The sequence below is a fragment of the Pan paniscus genome, chromosome 23 (assembly GCF_029289425.2).
Source record: "Pan paniscus chromosome 23, NHGRI_mPanPan1-v2.0_pri, whole genome shotgun sequence".
NCBI lineage: Eukaryota > Metazoa > Chordata > Mammalia > Primates > Hominidae > Pan > Pan paniscus.
Window position 1 is genome coordinate 39,041,845 of NC_085927.1, and position 19,419 is coordinate 39,061,263.

At 49.2% G+C, this 19,419-nt stretch overlaps 2 protein-coding genes across 4 annotated transcripts in view; one reads left to right on the forward strand and one right to left on the reverse strand.

Moving 5' to 3' along the window:
• Positions 1-989: 989 nt before the first annotated feature.
• On the reverse strand, positions 990-16,530 carry C23H22orf31 (chromosome 23 C22orf31 homolog). 2 transcript variants are annotated; one of them, XM_055105907.2, is made up of 3 exons: positions 4,145-5,133; positions 2,771-3,199; positions 990-1,520 (listed from the first exon to the last, which is right to left on the reverse strand). In XM_055105907.2, exons 1-3 carry the CDS (start codon positions 4,145-4,147, stop codon positions 1,080-1,082), a joined length of 873 nt encoding a protein of 290 aa, XP_054961882.1. In that variant the 5' UTR covers positions 4,148-5,133; the 3' UTR covers positions 990-1,079. The 2 variants fall into 2 exon arrangements, with proteins under 2 accessions (XP_054961882.1, XP_034805246.1); XM_034949355.3 differs by lacking the exon at positions 4,145-5,133 and adding an exon at positions 16,187-16,530 and having other exon boundaries at positions 993-1,520.
• The window catches only part of KREMEN1 (kringle containing transmembrane protein 1), a 74,168-nt gene continuing 70,024 nt past the window's right edge, over positions 15,276-19,419 (forward strand). The window contains exon 1 of one of the 2 annotated variants that reach the window (XM_008964360.6): positions 15,276-15,537. In XM_008964360.6, coding sequence (XP_008962608.3) covers positions 15,441-15,537 — 97 coding nt within the window. In that variant the 5' untranslated portion in view covers positions 15,276-15,440. The remainder of the gene's footprint in view (positions 15,538-19,419) is intronic. The other variant, XM_034949354.3, reaches the window with a different exon arrangement.

The following is a 19,419-nucleotide window of genomic DNA, read 5'->3' on the forward strand; positions in this document are numbered from 1 at the left end:
CCTTGTGAGAATGGTAGGCTTTCTGCTCAGCCCTATGTAGAAGGAGCTAGGGAAAGTGATAGTGATTGAGCCTAGGGGTCCACTTTTTATTTTTTATTTATTTATTTATTTATTTATTTATTTATTTATTTATTTTTGAGACAGAGTCTCACTCTGTCACCCAGGCTGGAGTGCAGCGGCGCAATCTCGGCTCACTGCAAACTCCGCCTCCCAGGTTCAAGCCATTCTCCTGCCTCAGCCTCCTGAGTAGCTGGGACTACAGGTGCTCCCTACCACGCCCGGCTAATTTTTTTTTTTTTTTTTTTTTTTTTTTTTTTGTATTTTTAGTAGAGACGGGGTTTCACCGTGTTAGCCAGGATGGTCTCGATCTCCTGACCTCGTGATCTGCCCACCTTGGCCTCCCAAAGTGCTGGGATTACAGGCATGAGCCACCGCGCCCGGCCATCCACTTTATAAAAATAAGGAACCATATGGCCAGGCGTCGAAGCTCATACCTATAATCCCAGCTATTCAGGAGGTTGAGTCAGGAGGATCTCCTGAGGCAGGAGTTGGAGACCAGCCTCAGCAACATAGTGAGACCCCATCTCTCTACCGAGAAAAAAAAAAGCTATACGTGTTGGGGTCCAAATGTAGTCTTAGCTACTCAGGAGGCTGAGGCAGGAGGATTGCTTGAGCCCAGGAAGTCGAGACTGCAGTGAGCTATGATCATGCCACTGCACTCCAGCCTGGGCGACAGAGCTGTCTCAAAAGAAAGAAAAGGAAGGGAAAGAAGGAAGGAAATAGGGAACCATAGCCTGAATATAAAACATCTGCTTTATCTGTCAGGCCTTTTCCTACCTGGAAGACTAAGAGACTCTCAAGGCCTTGGAGGAAAAATATTCCAAGCATCTACCCTTCAAAATTACCTAATCATGAGTGGAGAGGGACCCTTGGTCTTCAGTGAATCTGGTACCTCTTTGTTTCCCCTGAGAGGGAGTCGCTAATTTGTAAAGCACTCTGCGATGACACGGAAGGTGCAAAGTTTTGTTTATTTTTCAGATCTCTAGCAGAGAATACTCTAATCCCATGAGTTCTTGTTCCTATTTTTTGCTCTTTAACTTGGGCCATTTCTTGAGTACAGGCTCCTCGTGGACACCTGGCTGCTTCCTGCCAGGGAACCGGTCCCTCTGAGCACCTTCAGAGATGGCACCCTGACTGCAAAGAGCCTCCCAGAGCTTTTGTTTAATGGCCTTGCCCAGCTCCAGGCTGTACCTCTTGGGGGTCCCTGAAGGATTCCACAGCATTGGCTCCACCACAGCGTGGTACAGAGCCTGGTAACCCTCTGTGGGGAGACCATGGATGGTTAGCGTGTCCTCCGACAACTGCTGTCTCTTTTGGGTTTCAGGAAGCAACACTCGGCCCTTCCAGGCTGCTGTCCCACTGTCCTGGGGTAGCGCTTGGGTGGCAGCCACATGTTCAGCATATCTGTCCTCAAGATCTTGGCGGACTGTTAGTTTTTTCTCCTTTGAACTTTCTTTACTCTAGCCAGGAAGAAAGCAGAGAAGTCAAAGCTAAAACTTGAAAGGGGAGCTCAGAATAATTATCTGGGATTTGTGTCCCAGAGTCTTGGTTACAGCAACAACCAACATTTGTCTAGCATGTTCTAGTTTACTGAATTCCTTTATGTACATACCACTGCATGTGTTCCCCATAACCCTGTGAGGTCAGCAGGAGACAACTTTATAGGCAAAGAAATTGGAATTGGTTTGCCCAAGGCCACACAGCTAGAAGGTTAATAACAGCTGTCATCTATTGAATGCCACGCAAGATCCTAATTATTTACCCTCTGCCAGGCTCTGTTCAAAAGCCTTTTGCATGTATTATTTAACATTCATGAAGCCCTATGAGGGAAGGGCCGTTATCCCCCATTTAATATGATAATATCAAGGCACAAAGAAATTAAGCCCGAGGTCGTCCTCAATTACAGTCCGAGTTGGGATTTGAACCCTGATGGCCTAGCTCCAGGGTACACTGAGCTCTGCTGGCCACCATGGGGTAACAGACCTGGATTCCAATCAGGCCTTCGTAGGCCAAGTTCTCCATGTGGACGCTCACAATCCCGATCCATAGCTGACCACTGGTTGTGTGTGTGTGTGTGTGTGCACAAGCATGCACTACCCATATCCTAGCCTTCCTTCTCACCCTTATTTTTCCTTCATGTCAAGTCTGTGCTTATGAAAGCCACCTCATCCTTCTCTAGAACTAAGCATAGTGTAAATGATAAATAGCATGACCCCAAAATCTGGGGCATTCTTCCACTCTGTCATGCTACACCTCCTCCCCACATTCTGTCTTCAACTTTAGGATTTCCTTCACTTGGTATAGATCTTTTTTTCTTTTCTTTTCTTTTCTTTTTTTTTTTTTTTTGAGACAGGGTCTTGCTCTGTTGCCCAATCAGGAATGCAGTAGTGCAATCATGGCTCACTGCAGCCTCAACCTCCTGGGTTCAAGTAATCCTCCCTCCTTAGCCTCCCAAGTAGCTGGGATCACAGGCGTGTGCATCATGCCTGGCTTTTTTTTTTTTTTTTAGTAGAGATGCGGTCTCTCTATGTTGCCCAGGCTGGTCTTGAACTCTCTGAGCTCAAGTGATCCTCGCTGCTTGGCCTCCCAAAGTGCTGAGATTACAGGCGGTAGCCGCACGCCATATAATCTCAACCGTTAAGTGTTCTCTGGCTTTACCTTTTCCCTCCCCTCGCCCGTCACATTTTCCCCACCACTGGTCCTCGTCTACCTCTCTGATGCCTCCTGCAGGCCTCCTATGCCCTGCTGGCTGCTTGCTCTTGGAACTGATGAAGTTTCTTTTCCTGGCCTGCTGGGTGGCTTTCATCACTGAATCGTCCTTGTGCTTTAATCTCTTCGAGAGTTTTCCTTCTCCAAACTTGCATGGTGGTGGGCAGCACTTATTCTTCAGTTGCCGCCTGAGTACAAGCTTAACCAGGGAGAAGGAACTGGCAATTAATGGGTTCCTTACAACTTCCCAAGAGGAAGTGGTAGCCGGTGCTGGGGCATTAATGTTCTGCTTTGCACATGTTCTGGCCATCCAGATGTTGGTGAGAGCCGGTGAGTCCACATAGCAGTCCTGAAGCCTGGTATTTAATAAGATGGACTGTCGGAGTCCATAGGTAGGGATGCTGGGGTCTCGTCTCACATTGATTGGGTGCTAGAATTATAAGGAGGGAGAAATGAATTTTAAAAGGACCGTTCTTCAGCAGAGAATAAAAGGTCTACTTTGAAGGCAAAATATTAACATCTTTTTATAGGCCATTCCTTCCACCCAGTTCTTAGAAATTTACTATATGTCCTCTCCTGTTCACCAAAGCCTTTTATACCAAGTAGGGAGGAGATAGTCACTCCACAAGGTTACAGTAATATTCAGGCTCTCAAAGAACATAGCATGCCAGGGCAGGAAGTCGGGGGTCAGGGAGGGTTCACAAGGAATTGAAGACAATTCCTGCCTGCTGGAAAGATATGGAAGGCAGGGTCACTCAAGACTTCCATATGAGCTGTAGACACTCAACCATGCTGCAACACAGACATGACAGTCGGTAAGTTCTGCCAAGCCCTGAATACGCTTTACACTTTCTTTTTTTGTGTGTGGGGGGGACGGAGTTTAGCTCTTGTTGCCCAGGCTGGAGTGCAATGGCGTGATCTTGGCTCACCGCAACCTCCACCTCCCGGGCTCAAGGGATTCTCCTGCCTCAGCCTCCGAAGTAGTTGAGATTACAGGCATGCACCACCGCCCCAGCTGATGTTGTATTTTTAGTAGAGACAGGGTTTCTCCATGTTGGTCAGGCTGGTCTCGAACTCCCAACCTCAGATGATCCGCCCGCCTCAGCCTCCCAAAGTGCTGGGATTACAAGCATGAGCCACCATGTTCGGCTGAATACACTTTCTAACCAACTGCCATGCTCCAAGAAGAGCTCATTCACAGGGAAATCAATATACTCTGGGGACCATAAAAGCAACACGAAAACATTAATGCTGCCGGCCTCCATTTCCTGGGACCAACTAAGAGCAACAGAACAATTTGGATAGATTAGAATCACATATTTAAAGAGATCTGGCTTTCTAAGAAATGTCATCTATAGAAATAAAATCACCTTACCATATTTCAGTTGCCTTAAATTTTATTTTCGCTAGCTTAGTAAGGGGAAGAAATATGTATTTTCTCTTTCCTTTCTCTCTCTCTCTCTCTTTTTTGTTTTTGTTTTAATATTTCTAGTCACCTGTCTTTCTCTGCCTTAGTCACATATGGGCAAATTGCTGTTTGTTTAGATTTGGGCTCAATGCAGGCAGCTTTGAGCCATTATCTCTAGTATTTGTGATGTCACTTTGGTTTGTGATGTGGGTGTGGGTGGGTGTTATATCATCAGATTTTATAGTTAAATTATGTGGGAAGAAGTTCTATACGGTTTTGCTTCTAGCCTCAGAAACTTCTGAAGTCCTCATTTCCCCCAGAATGGCTTGGATGAATTTTGAAGATCTTCATGTTCTTAAGAAGTATGTTTTGCAGGAAATGTAGTCAAATATGCAGACCAGATTTGGGGATATGGGTAGTGAGATGCATCCCTACATGTGCAAAAGTGCCCTCCTTCATGTACATAAAGGAGGCACTGTTAAGTTCTCAGAACAGCTGCCAAGGTTAGGGACCAGGAATGAAAGAACACGTTCCTGCAGCCCTGGGCACCTTTCCCTGCATGTCTCTCCCGGGAAGACTACATGGTTTCTGGAATGTGGTTTTATTTTACATCCCATGGCAAATGCAGTAATTAGAGCTGTTAGCAGTGTCAAGGGCTTGAAAGGAGAACAAAGCCGCCTCTTCCTGGGAACTCTTGGGCAATGCCTCACTGCTTATCAGGTGCTCGTCCTGTTGGTGGGTTTGATTCTTTCATTTGTAAAATGCCTCAGGAGCCTCCCTCCTGAGGGGGAGGCCAGTGAAATGATGGAAAAACAGAGTATGAATCTGGCAGGGGCTCCTGGAATCGCATGTGTTGCCTGCTTGAGTTTTTAAGTGTTGTCCCTGGAGTGAATCAGAGCTTGCAGGCGGACCGCACCACAGGCTGTGGTGGAACCACCTCCAGGCCTATGGCAGCTGGACCCACAGACACTTGAGAGGACAATTGCTCCCTTTCAGTGGCGAGCCCTGGCCTCACCTCCTAAGAGCTGGGTCGGTTTTAGAGCAGGGCTTTGGAAAGGGTTTGTCTTTGGGAAGAGTTTGCGAATGTCTGGAGACTGGGCAGGCAAGAGTCTTTCCAAAGCTGGTCAATCTTGGAAAAATGGCACCGGGCTCCTGGGCTACCTGGAAATTACCATCTGTCTTTACTCTGCAAAGCAGGGACAGGAGGGAAATGTCAAGCAAAAAAAGGCATAATAGGAGTAGGTCATCTGTTTCTCTTTTCTGCTTCTCCATCTTGAGTTTGGCTTTCCTGCACCTCATCTTTCCACACACTCATCTGTTAGATTTACTCTGCTAGGTCTTTTACTCAATGACTCTGCTTGGTTTTTTACTCACTCTGTCCCCCAGGCTGGAGTGCAGTGGTGCGATCTTGGCTCACTGCAACCTCCGCTTCCTGGGGTTCAAGCAATTCTCGTGCATCAGCCACCCAAGACGCTGGGATTACAGGCGCGGACCACCAAGCCCAGCTAATTTTTGTATTTTTAGTAGAGATGAGTTTTCACCATGTTGGCCCAGCTGGTCTCAAACTCCTGGCCTCAAGTGATCCACCCACCTTGGCCTCCCAAAGTGCTGGGATTACAGGCGTGAGCCTGTGCTCAGCCTCAATCTCCTTCTTCCAGCAGAGAGCTGTTCACATGGGCAGCACTTGATACATACTCTTCAAGTTCTATCAAATTCTGCCTTCTCTGCCTTCATTGTAACTCACTTCAATTGACTATGCCACAACAGGTAACCCTCAGCCTTCCTTAGAACTAACCCAGGTTACTTTGTTCTAAGCTATTTCTCCTATGTCAATAAAACTAATATTTATTGAATGCTTCCTGAAGGCCAGGCACTGTTCTAGCCACTTTACTAGCATCATGTCATGAAATGCTACCAACCGTCCTATGAGTTTGAGCACTGTTCCCTGTTTCACAGATAAAGAAACTGAGGCACAAGTTGCTCAAGTATCATGCCTCAAGTAACCAACAAAGGCTGAACCCAACCAAAGTCTATACTGCCCTTGTTTTTGTTTTTGTTTTTGAGACGGAGTTTCACTCTTGTCACCCAGGCTGGAGTGCAGTGGCACGATCTTGGCTCACTGCAACCTCCACCTCCCAGGTTCAAGGGATTCTCCTGCCTCAGCCTCCCAAGTAGCTGGGATTATAGGCACGCACTATCATGCCGGGCTAATTTTTGTATTTTTAGTAGAGATGGGGTTTCACCATGTTGGCCAGGCTAGTCTCAAACTCTTGACCTCAGGTGATCCACCTGCCTTGGCCTCCCAAAGTGCTAGGAATACAGGTGTGAATCACCACACCCAGCCCTACTGCCCCTGTTCTTAAACACTCACAGTTATCACCGTGATGCCTGGCCTCTCTGTTGGTCAGCCCATCCATCTACCATACCCGGGCCCAGTTCTAGTCCTGTCCTTGTCATGAGACTTTCTCTAGGCTCAGGAGGGAATCTGCCTGTGTTGGCATCCCAGATCCATCTTTCATTAGGCAAGTGAATTCATACCCCTGAACCTTAATTTCCTCAGCTGTGAAATGGGCCTAGTCATACTGCCTACCTAAGGGTTATTGTGAGTATGAAGTGGGACAATGCATCTGAAATACTTGGCATGGCTCCTGGTGTATAGTAAGCACTCAATGAATATTTGCTTTTTTGTGTTTTTGTTTTTGTTTCGAGACAGGGTCTCAGTCTGTCACCCAGGCTGGAGTGCAGTGGTGGGATCATGGCTCATGGGAGCCTCGACCTCCTGGGCTCAAGCAATCCTCCCACTTTGGCCTCCCAAGTAGCTGGGATCACAGGCTTGTTTTTGCCCAGCGATTTTTTTTTTTTTTTTTTTTTTTTAATTGTAGAGATGAGGTCTCCCTGTGTTGCTCAGCTTAGTCTGGAACTCCTGGTCTCAAGTTATCCTCCTTGGCCTCCCGAAGTGCTGGGACTACAGCTGTGAACCAACACACCTAACCCATGTGAAAGTTATTTTTTACTTATTTATTTTTTTGAGATGGAGTCCCAATCTGTCACCCAGGCTGGAGTGCAATGGCACATTCTCAGCTCACTGCAACCTCCGCCTCCTGGGTTCAAGCAATTCTCCTGCCTCAGCCTCCCGAGTAGCTGGGATTACAGGTGTGCACCACCACGCCCGGCTAATTTTTGTATTTTTAGCAGAGATGGGGGTTTCACCATGTTGGCCAGGCTGGTCTCGAACTCCTGACCTCGTGATCTACCAGCCTTCACCTCCCAAAGTGCTGGGATTTCAGGCGTGAGCCACTGCGCCTGACCATGTGAATGTTATTAATATTATGGTCCATTTACTCATCTGACCCTTTCTTGAGCTCCTGTTGCTCATGGTCTAAGTGATGTAATGCAACATTTGATATGATCTTTGTCTCAGGTCATTCATGTACATCAATCTGGTTTATGGCCGGTGTGGTGGCTTGCACCTATAATCCCAGCACTTTGGGAGGCTGAGGCAGAAGGATCACTTGAATCCAGGAGTTCAAGATGAGCTTGGGCAACAAAGCAAGACCCCATCTCTACAAAAAAGAAAAAGAACAAAGAAAAAAAAATCTAGTGTATGAGGCCAAGCAATGAGCCTCTTGGAAGTAGGGAAAGTTTCTGATCTGACTTGGGTATCAGACTTTCATGATCCATCTTCATTATATATTTGTCAGATCGATTGACCTCACAGAAGTGTTGAATGTAGAGGAGCTACATCCCCTGGTTATGGGAGTTGTTCAGAATAGTCTATGCTTTGTTAAACGGAAAGGGAAGCAGGTAGCTGAAGATAAGATAAGGAAGTGGTTAGTCTTTAGCAGAGATTGTCCCATCAAAGGCTGTTTAGAATTTTAAAGTCAGGATAGAATGACTACTTGGTCCAGGGTACTAAAACCATGGCAAGAGTTTCCATCATGGGTGCCAGCACTTGATCCGGGGAGCTTGGGGTTGAAGCAGTAGGGCTTCCATGTTGCTGAAAGACCTCTTCCTTAGTTTGATTCTCCCATGAAGCTTTTTTATTCTGCTGAGCTCAGTCTCACTAACCTTTATTTTCCACCCATCATTTGGAGCTGTGCTTCCTGACATATCTAAACCACCGCTTCTATTTGCAAACACATCTGTCCTTCTTTGATGTTTAGCCAAACTTTCCTCACAGTATTTTTAGCTCCTATAATCTTCCTTCTTCCTTTTTTTTTTGTCTTTCCTTTACTACGACCTTTCTTCTTTTTAGCTTCTCTTAGCTCTTATTCTCCTTCTGGTGGGTCAGCTAATAAAGAAGAAATTGAGTCAATTTCTATTAATTCTTGTCTTCCACCTTTATGGCCCTGCCCCACCCATGCAATTCTAGTGGAATTTAGTTGCTTTTAATTTCCTCAGATGTTTTTGTTTTAACACCCAAGCAGTAAACTTCCATACCCATGTGGGAACATATCTGAGGTTCATGATGCAAAAGAGAAACACTTTGGATGGGAAAGAATTGGAAAAGATTCCTGAACTGTGATGCAAACTCGGAGGACCAATGATTTGGACCACATGTGCCGAATATGCACCAATCATGGGCCAAGTATGCAAAATAATGGTGTCCTGTGTGCCTTCCCACCAGTTCTCACCTGACTCCCGCAGATGTCCCACACTTCCTCCTTTCTTTCTTTCTTTCTTTTCTTTTCTTTTTTTTTTTTTGAGATGCAGTCTCGCTCTGCTGCCAAGGGTGGAGTGCAGTGGCACGATCTTGGCTCACTGCAACCTCCGCCTCCTGGGTTCAAGCAATTCTCCTGCCTCAGCCTACCGAGTAACTGGGATTACAAGCACTCACCACCACGCCCAGCTAATTTTTGTATTTTTAGTAGAGACAGGGTTTCACCATGTCAGCCAGGCTGGTCTTGGACTCCTGACCTCAGGTGATCCACCTGCCTCGGCCTCCCAAAGTGCTGGGATTACAGGCGGGAGCCACCGCGCCCAGGCAACGCCTCCTCAATGCTAACCCAAACCCTACTGTGAGTCTTCAGAGATGCCCACCTGGATGCCCCACAGACAACTCTAACTCATTATGTTCAAGACCAGAGTCTTTCTCTTCCTTCACCCCCATCAGAACAAGCAAATGACTGCCTCTCTTGAATTTCCCATGACTAGTTGTCTGAGCCAGAATCCTGGGAGACTCAGTAATGATACAGTGCAGCCTCAAGCCCGAGGCTGAAGGAAAATCGGGAATACAGATCCTATCTTCATTTAAAGCTGGGACAGTCTGTTCATAATGGATTTTTTTGCATTCATTTAGATGTTAAAAAATTATTTTAAAATATTGCATTAAATACTATTTACTAAATATATTTATTAGATGTATAAAATATCTATTAAATAATATTTATCTTGATTACTGGATTTTTTATTGTGTTTTCTAAAAATCCTCTTAAACTCTGTGCCTGAGGCACATACTTCACTTGCCCCATTCCAGTCCCAGCTCTGGACCACTCAGTAAGCATTTGGTGACAGAAACCTATTATTTTATTTTTTATTAATTATTATTATTAATTTTCTTTTTTCTTTTCTTTTCTTTCTTTTTTGACACAGACTGTCACTTTCTCTCCCAGGCTAGAGTGCAGTGACATGACCTTGGCTCACTGCAACTTCCACCACCAGGGTTCAAGTAGCTGAACCCTGCGTTAGCTTCCCAAGTAGCTGGGATTACAGGCATGAGCCACCACGCCTGGCTAATTTTTGTATTTTTAGCAGAACTGGGGTTTTGCCATATTGGCCAGGCTGGACTCGAACTCCTGACCTCAGATGATCTGCCAGCATCGGACTCCCAAGGTACTGAGATTACAAGCATGAGCCACCGTGCCCAGGCTATTATTATTAATTTTAGAGACAGGGTCTGGCTTTCTTGTTGCCCAGGCTGGGTTGCAGTGGCTCTATCCTCGTTCACTGTAACCTCAAAGTACTGGGTTCAAGAGATCCTCCCACCTCAGCTTCCCGAGGTACTGGGAGTACAAATGTGAGCCACCATACCTGGCCTAATGACAGAATAAGGAGGCATCAGTTACAGTAGCAAGCATCTGTAGCCCCAGCTACTGAGTCTGAGGTGAGAGGATTGCTGGAGCCCAGGAATTCGAGGCTGTAGTGTGCCATGATTGTGAATAGTCACTACAATCCAATCTGGGCAACATATCAAACCCCGTCTTTTTTTTTTTTTTTTTTTTTTTTTTGAGACAGAGTCTCACTCTTGCCTGGGTTGGAGGACAGTGGCACTATCTCTGCTCACTACAACTTCTGTCTCCCGGGTTCAAGTGATTCTCCTGCCTCAGCCTCCCAAGTAGCTGACATTATAGGCGCATGCCCCCACACCTGGCTAATTTTTATTTATTTATTTATTTTTTACAGATGGGGTTTCACCATGTTGGCCAGGCTGGTCTCAAACTCCTAACCTCAAGTGATCCACCTGCTTCAGCCTCCCAAAGTGCTGAGATTACAGGCACGAGCCATCCTGCCCGGGCTCAAGACCCTGTCTTTAAATTTCTTTTTTTTTTTTTTGAGACGGAGTCTTGCTCTGTTGCCTGGGCTGGAGTGCAGTAGTGTGATCTTGGCTCACTGCAACCTCTGCCTCTTGGGTTCACACCGCTCTCCTGCCTTAGCCTCCTGAGTAGCTGGGACTACAGGCACCTGCCACCATGCCCAGCTAATTTTTTGTATTTTTAGTAGAGACGGGGTTTCACCATGTTAGCCAGGATAGTCTTGATCTCCTGACCTCATGATCTGCCCACCTCGGCCTCCCAAAGTGCTGGGATTACAGGCGTAAGCCACTGTGCCCGGCAAGACCCTGTCTTTAAAAGAAAAAAGACAAGGAGGTGGCTCAACCTGGTACTTTTTTTTTTTTTTTTTTTTTTGAGACGGAGTCTTGGTCTGTCTCCCAGGCTGGAGGGCAGTGACACGATCTCGGCTCACTGCAACCTCTGTCTCCTGGGTTCAAGCCATTCTCCTGCCTCCATCTCCCAAGTACCTGAGACTACAGGCGCCCGCCACTACACCCGGCTAGTTTTTGTATTTTTGTAGAGATGGGGTTTCACTATGTTGGTCAGGCTGGTCTTGAACTCCTGACCTTGTGATCCTCTTGCCTCGGCCTCCCAAAGTGCTGGGATTACAGGTGTGAGCCACCACGCCTGGCCCAGCCTGGTACTTGTGAGGGTAAGACTAGGGTTCCACTGCCTGGGTTCAAAGCCCAGCTCTAACACGATGTCACCTTTGGGCAAGTCATTTCATCTCTCTTTGTTCTGTGGTGGGTGTGGGGCTGGTAAGAATGCCTCCCTCATAAGGCTACTGGGCGGATTTTGTGAAATGCAACTGCAGACACCCTGCATAGCCTTAGTCAAGTCTGCAGTAAACGTTTGCTATTGCTGTCGTTATAATCAGGCCCCCTCCTCCAGGGCTCTTTCCATAAAATGAGTGCCCTTTGAGCAGAAATCATCCCAACTGGAGTTTCAAAGACAGTTGAATGACCCAAACTCCAACATTGCAGGTCTCCTGGCCTCTTGGCCAATCCTGCTGCCCTCGGAGGAAGAAAGGGGCCTTACTTGCACAGTGCAAACAGACAAATGGACACCAACATCTTTCTGGAGGCCCAGGAGCTGCATTCAGTGTCCTCACTCTTTCCATGAAATAAAGCTGCTAAACACCCCAGGCATGTAAAGCACTGAAATGAGTATCCCGGGTTGCTCTCTGCCAGAAGCCAGGACCACAAAAGACCTTGAGCTGTTAAGTGCCATGACCTAGACATGCTGGGCTGTATTTTTAGCCTCTTGTGCACTGTTTCCATCACCTGTGCTGGGCTTTCAGCTGGAAAAGAGAAGGTGGGGGTGGAGAAGGCTAGAGGGATGTTTTTCACTGCAGCCAGTGCCAGGAGGAGCTTGCACACTATTTCTGAGTCCTGTTGTACAATAGGACCATTTTCATGGGTGTGCAACCTGTATATCAACATAGGCCCCCTTGCTTGGAAGGGCCCCACACATGCTTTATCTTTTCATCTTCTGCTGTCACTGTCTTGAAATTCTTTTTTTTTTTTTTTTTTTTTTTTGAGATGGAGTCTTGCTCTGTCGCTCAGGCTGGAGTGCAGTGGCACGATCTTGGCTCACTGCAACCTCCACCTCCCAGGTTCAAACAATTCTCCTGTCTCAGCCTCCTGAGTAGCTGGGATTACAGGCACCTACCGCCAAGCCCGGATAATTTTTTGTATTTTTAGTAGAGATGAGGTGTCACCATGTTGGCCAGGCTGGTCTCAAACTCCTGAACTCAGGTGATCCACCTGCCTTGGCCTCCCTAAATGCTGGGATTACAGGCGTGAGCCACAGCGCCTGGCCTGTCTTGAAATTCTTAATAAGTTTGGACAAAGGACATACATTTTCATTTCTCACTGTGTCATGCCAATTATATGGCTGGTCCTAAGGAGTGTACATGACAGAGAGAGCCAATTGGAGGAGGGGCTGCTGCCAGCCCAGGAGGGGTGCCTTCCCGCAGCAGGCAGGACAGACCAAAGCTACTATCACAAGGCATGGCTGCCCAGACTTGGCCAAATAAACTTTGTTTCCAACTTCCTGGGTGCCCTTCCTATTTTCTCCTCTGAAACCTGAATGAGATGCAGAAAGAACCTTGTGAACTGGAGAGACCTGTGTCCTGCTTTGCTGAAGTCTTTCTCTGGCATCCTGCTTAAAGTAGTCCAAAGGTTAGCCAGGTGTGGTGGCATGCCTCTGTAGTCCCAGCTATCCAGGAGGCTGAAGTGGGAGGATCACTGGAGCCCAGGAATTGGAGGCTGCAGTGAGACATGATCTCACCACTGCACTCCAGTGTGGGCGACAGACGGAGGCCCTGTCTCCAGAAAAAGAAAAAGAAAAAAAATCCACAGAACATGTGGTCAACATAATTTTCTTGTCTTTGCAGTACTTTTTGTTCTCCGGAATTTGCGTGTTTTCAGGTTGACTAGAATGTAAGTTCCAAGAGGAAGGTTTGGTCTTGGTGGCTGTATCCTCAGCCCTTGGCATGTTCCTCGCTGAATATTTGCTGAACGAAGGAAAGTTCGACTTTATTGAGTGTTTGCTTTGGGCTGAGAGCTTCACCTGCATCTTCTCATTTCATTCTCTTCAAAAGCACTGCTGTCTGGGAGGGCACAGAAGTCCCGGAATAAGGGTTCTCAGGTCCGGTGGAGAAGGTGGGAAGGGCCCAAAATTGTGGAAAAGGGGAAAGCTGGACAAAAGTGGGGATCACCGGTGGCAGGAGGTGGGGGGGCGGTCCCCAGGACCGAGGCTGGCTGGGTGAGGGGATGGTGGGTGCCCCTAAGTTCCAATAAGAAGCCCAGAGGATCCTTGTACTCGGGAATGACACATGAAAACAATAACTGAACAAGATTCTTCTTGCTACAGCGCTGAGTAGTGTGGGTGGAGAGGGACAGAGATCGAGAGGCCTCGTGGGAGGTAGCTGCGCCCTTGGGGCCCGGCCCTGCGAGCAGCCGTGGGTGGGGAAAGGAGTTTGGGGGGACGCGGGCTCTGGGAGTGGATAAGGGGGTGGCGCCCGGGGGTTGAGGGGGCCCAGGGGCGAGTGTTCCCAAGGCGGGCCGGTCCCGCCCAGCCGCGCTCTGGGTGCGGCGAGTCTGCACACTGGGGCAGATGTTCCCGCCGCCGCGCCGGGCGCAGGTCTGCACTTGCAAGCCCGGGACCAGGGACTTGAAAGCGCCCGGCGCGCCGCCTGGACCTGCCCCGCCGGGCGTCACCGCTGCGCTTTAGGCGGGAGCTGTAGGAAAATCCCCTCTGCCTGGGGGGAGGGCGGGGGAGGAGGACGGCCCACGACCGACCCCGGGTGCGGCAGAGGAAGACCTTGCCGGGGTCGGGGCGGGGGGAGGCGGGCAAAGGGCCTACCACGCTGGGGCCGAAAGTTTAAGCAAGCCGCGCGCTCTCTGATCCCTAACATCCCAGGCTGTAGGATAAGCAGTACTGTCTCATCCATTTCTGGACGTTGCGTTGGGCGTTTTACTTGCTTCTATCTCATCGAATCCTCTGAAGGCCTTTTATTATTCCTATTCTGCAAACGGCTGAGCCTCAGACAGATCAGGAAAGTTGCCCTAGTTGAAACTGGCTGTGTGATAAGATACGGAACCAGGGGTCAGTATGTGGCTGCAAACTTGGGGTGGAGAAAGAAATTCAACATTTGCTGAACTCCTACTGTGCGTGCGTAAAAGCTTCCATGCTTTCGTGTTTGTTTGTTTGTTTGTTTGTTTGTTTGTTTGTTTTTTTGAGACAGGGTCTTGCTCTGTCACCCAGGCTGGAGTACAGTGGTGCGAAGAAGGCTCACTGCAAGCCCGACCTCCAGGGCTCAAGCGATCCTCCTGCTTCAGTCTCCTGAGTAGCTGGGACCACTGAGTTATTTATTTTTTTCTTGTAGAGATGGGGTCTCGCTGTGTTGCCCAGGTTGGTCTCAGAATCCTGGGCTCAAGCGATTCTTCCGTCTCGGCCTCCCAAAGTGCTGGGATCACAGGAGTTGTTAGCCACCGCACTCGGCTGTAGGCATTCTTATTTAGTGCAAGCGCTCTGAGGAGTAGTAGCTATTATCACCTCCATTTAACAGATGAGGAAATTGAGGTAAGAGCTATTTTTCCTTTAAACCTGTCCAAGGTCTTACAGGTGACCAAGTGGGATGTGAACTCTCCAAAGCATTCTTTTTTTAACCATTACGATGAGCTAAGCAAGGGAAAACAGTTTGCAAACTGCTGTTGTAATTATTACCGCTGTAGCTGAGCTCGCGCGTGGGTCACGAACTAAGTGAGGGTGGAGCAGGGGTCACTGGGAGCCCGGCCTATTTCAGCCCGGCCAAACCGCTTGGTGACTTGGAGGCCGGGCCGAGGCCCCGCCCCTCACCTGCTGATCCTACCCTTGGATGGGACAAACAGAGGGCCCTGCGGGGCCGGCCCAGGTGAGGCGAGAGATGGGCGGGGCCTGATGCGTGAGTGGCAGGAGCAGCGCGCGGCCGGGGCGGGGCGTGCGTGCGCAGCGGGCTCCGCCCCCCGGGCCTCTCCGCGGATCCGGGCGGGCCCCAGGCTGCAGGGGCGGTGGCGGCGCTGAGCTGGGCGGGCCGGGGCGGGGCGGCCGGGCGGCCGGGGCGGGGCTACACTCGGGTCCCGCGTCCTGCTCCCATGGCCGCCCCCGGCTCCCCGCGCTGCCCCCTTTACCCCGGGCCGCGCCCCGGGGCCCCGCACTGACGGCCCATGGCGCCGCCCGCCGCCCGCCTCGCCCTGCTCTCCGCCGCGGCGCTCACGCTGGCGGCCCGGCCCGCGCCTAGCCCCGGCCTCGGCCCCGGACCCGGTGAGTATGAGCGACCCCCCGCCGCCCGCCCTGAGCGGAGCCCACTCGAGGGGCGACAAGGGCCGGCCGGCCTGAGAGCCCCCTCCCTCCCGCTTCAGGACCTTCCGGGCCCCTTCCCCGGGCCCCTAGGCGACGCCCCTCAGGCCAGGATGGTCCCTTCCTGGGACCCGGGCTACCCCCAGGCCCGTCATCGACGCCCCCGGGCCCGGTACTGTCCCCCGGCTGCAGGACCCGGTGCTCCTCAGCGACGCCCCTCAGCCCAGGAGGCCCTCTCCGCCTTGAGTCTTCCAAGACCCTCTGCGACGCCCCCCGGGCTGGGACATCTTCTCTGTCTCGGGATCTGGGACCCGCTGCCCGAGTCCCTCAGCGACCCCAACCAGGCCGGGACGCCCCCTCTCCCCGGTACCTCCTGGGATCCCGTCCCAAGTCCCCAGGGACTCCCCCCGGGCCGGGGCGTCCTCTGCTCCCCGGTACCTCCTAGGATCCCGTCCCAAAATCCCCAGCGACTCCCCACGGGCCAGGACGCCCCCTGCTCCCCGGTACCTCCTGGGATCCCGTCCCCAAGTCCCCAGCGACCCCTCCCGGGCCGGGACGACCCCTGCTCCCCAGTACCTCCTGGGATCCCGCCCCAAGTCCTTCATCGACGCACCTTGCACCGGGACGACTCCCCCGCTACAAGAGGCTATATGCCCCTCTCCGAGACCTCCAGCGACATCCCTCCCCTGGGCCAAGGTCCCCTCCCTGAGCCTCACTGCGACGCCCCCGCGTCCCCCAGTCCTCTCCTCCCGCCTACACCGGTGGAACCCGGCGCCTCCCCGCGCAGAGCAGAGCGGAGGCGGGAGGAGCCGGCGCTCAGCCCCTTTTCCCGGGTCCTCGGCTGCACCCGCTTGGCGGACATTGTAACTTCTGCCTCGCGAGGAACGGGATGGACTTGTTCGCCCTGCTAGAGGCAGGTTAGGGTCCTGGGACGACCTTGTACCCAGACGGACGGGACGTGCCCTCTCTCTCCGCTGGGCCGCTTTGAACTTCCCTATGACTCAGGTGATGGCGCAGAAGGGGGAGAGAAAAAAGGAAGCAGCGATGGGAAACTTCTCCCCAACTGAGTTTAGGGTGCTCTTCCTGAGGGTGCAACGCCGAGCTCCGTGTTTTGGGTCAGCCCACACCTTAGACAGGTCACTCACTACCCAGGCCAAGGCCAAGGCCAGGTCTTCCCGAGGTGAGGCCCTGAACCAGGATGAAGCTTGGATTTTGCTTAACTTCCACACGCAACCTTGTAGCCGAATCCTTTCTAAGTTGAAGAGAAGGCAAGAGGGCGTTGCATTTCTCTGCAGGCTGTTTGGGTGTTGAGCATAGGCCATTTGTGAAAGGGATGGGAAGAGTTTATTACCAGTCTGCAGGAGTAGGAAAACCCGCCTCTGGGTTCTCCACCCAAAGTCACAGACTGATGTTGGAAAGGATGGGATTTTGCTGGTGTAAGAAAACTCAGAGTTGCTTTGTTTACTCATTGGCTTGGATTAGCGAAAAAGCTAGGACTTGGTGTTGTCACTTACTGCGTGACTTTGGGCCATGCCTTCAGCTCTCTGAGCCTCAGTTTCCTCATCCGTAAAGACAGGATAACTTCTTTGCAGAGTGTTGTGAAGATTAAATGATATACTGTAGGTAACATACCCGCATATAGGAGGGAGTCAATAAACATATTTTAATAATACTTTTATAGGGCCTCACAGTTCATCGAGTGCTAGACACCTCATTTACCCTGGGAATGCTAAGAGCTTTCGGTCTGATTCATTTCTGTAAAAGGCTAAGCTTGGCTTTAAATTAGTAGAACTGGGGTCTCCAAGTGTTGTAAACCTGAGGCTCAGTAAGTGGTTTCTGAGTGATCACCGTCTTCTATGGGACTTCTACAGTATGATCACTTCTACTGTTGTGAGGAGTGAGGGACATTCCGAGAGCCAGGATATGTCAACATGACTGTAACCTAGTAACCCCTTAGCTCCACTTTGCTATCTGTGTGGTCAGGGTTTAATGTCCCCTACAAAGAGAGAGGTATGGGTGGAAATAGACTGGTTCCCCTTCTGGAAAGGGCAGAGCAGCAGCTCTGAAAAGCATCAAGTGAGCCAACTCTCCTTAAGCTCGTTGGAAGCTATTCTCTTCCCAGATATCTTTGCTTTTTTAAGGTCAAATGCAGCAGCTCTTATCAAGTTTGCACCCCAAATTTTGGTGTACTTTTATTTAGGAGTCTGGGGTAGGGGCAAATAATCGTGAAATAATTTGTGATAAGTGGCCCAAGTTCCCAACTCACTGAGCCTTGCCAGCTTGGTGCCTTACCGTCCTGATAACTCAGTGCTTTGCTTTTTTGACTTTTCCTGTCTAGTTGCAGAAGCAATTTTAGGGAGATACCCCATGGTCTTCACCAACACATCCTCTCTAGATCCTACTCACTAGCTTTTAAAATCCTTTCCAATAAAACACACACACATACACACACACATACACACACACACTTTACTCTGAGGATATGCCAAACTTGCCATTTTATATTTTTTGATACTGTAATTTTCTCTATAAAATTTTGTGGATGGAAAAAATTATTTCAATATTTATATTCTGCACAATTTTGTAATATTTAAATTACTGGTGGTTTGCATTTTTGAATGCTGACTTTATAAAAACAGTTAGCTCATTCCCCATCAATCCTACTTCTAATTACAATGTGTAGCCAACCCCAAATGATCTCCCTTCTTTTCATTCTTCCTCTAAGATTCTCTTCCTTCCTTCACAACTCATAAGAAGGAAAGTAGAAGGTAATGGAATCTAGACTTTCCTTCAAGGAGGAGTGCAACCAGGGCCATGTGGTCGAGAGGTTCTCTGTAGTAGGTCCCATCTGGAATTTATGGAATTTATGGTCTACTCACTTGAGTGTTTTACTACCTTTAGGGTCTATCAGGTGCACATCAACAGAGCTTCTCCACTCAGGTTATGTTTGCTGTGAATACCTTTTATAAGTTTATAGACTGATGCTCATTCTCCTCTACCTCCTCATCTGGAATTTGCCCCACTAGCCAGTAGTGTGTTTGCCGTAAAACCTATGAGTTCAGTTAACAGCTAGAGCTTCATACTGTCTACCAATTCTTGATTCTCTTGGGGACTTCATTAATGCTAATAGAATTACCTGTAAGCGACATGGGGGCTGAAGCAGTGAAGGAGTGAAGGGTGCATACCAGTTACTTGCATACTCTGAGTATTTTAAGAAATACCGTTTCGACGTGCTATCAAAGACCTCTGATATTTTTGTGAAAATATATTTTAGTCCCTAGACAAACCATTTAAATCTTTGAGGCCAGGCGCGGTGGCTCACACCTGTAATCCCAGCATTTTGGGAGGTCAAGGCAGGCGGATCACCTGAGGTCAGGAGTTCAAGACCAGCCTGGCCAACATGGTGAAACCCCATCTCTACTAAAAATACAAAAAATTAGCCGGGCATGGTGGCGCGTGCCTGTAATCCCAGCTACTTGGGAGGCTAAGGCAGGAGAATCGCTGGAACCCAGGAGGCAGAGGTAGCGGTGAGTTGAGATCACACCATTGCACTCCAGCCTGGGCAATAAGAGCAAAACTCTGTTTCAAAATAAACAAATAAATAAAAAATATTTGAGATAGGCAATGAGCCCCTTTATAAATCTTAAAGCAAGAAAGCATTCCTTTTAGGCTCACTACTCATAAACAGAAAGTTGATGCACTTCTTGTATATCAATACAGATATTATTGATAAACTCATGGTTTAGCATAGTTAGACCAAAAGCAATAAATGAGTAAGATAAAATATATTGCTTTAAATAGCTTCACAATATACAGATTAGGGATTTTTGGTGATGGGGAATATAC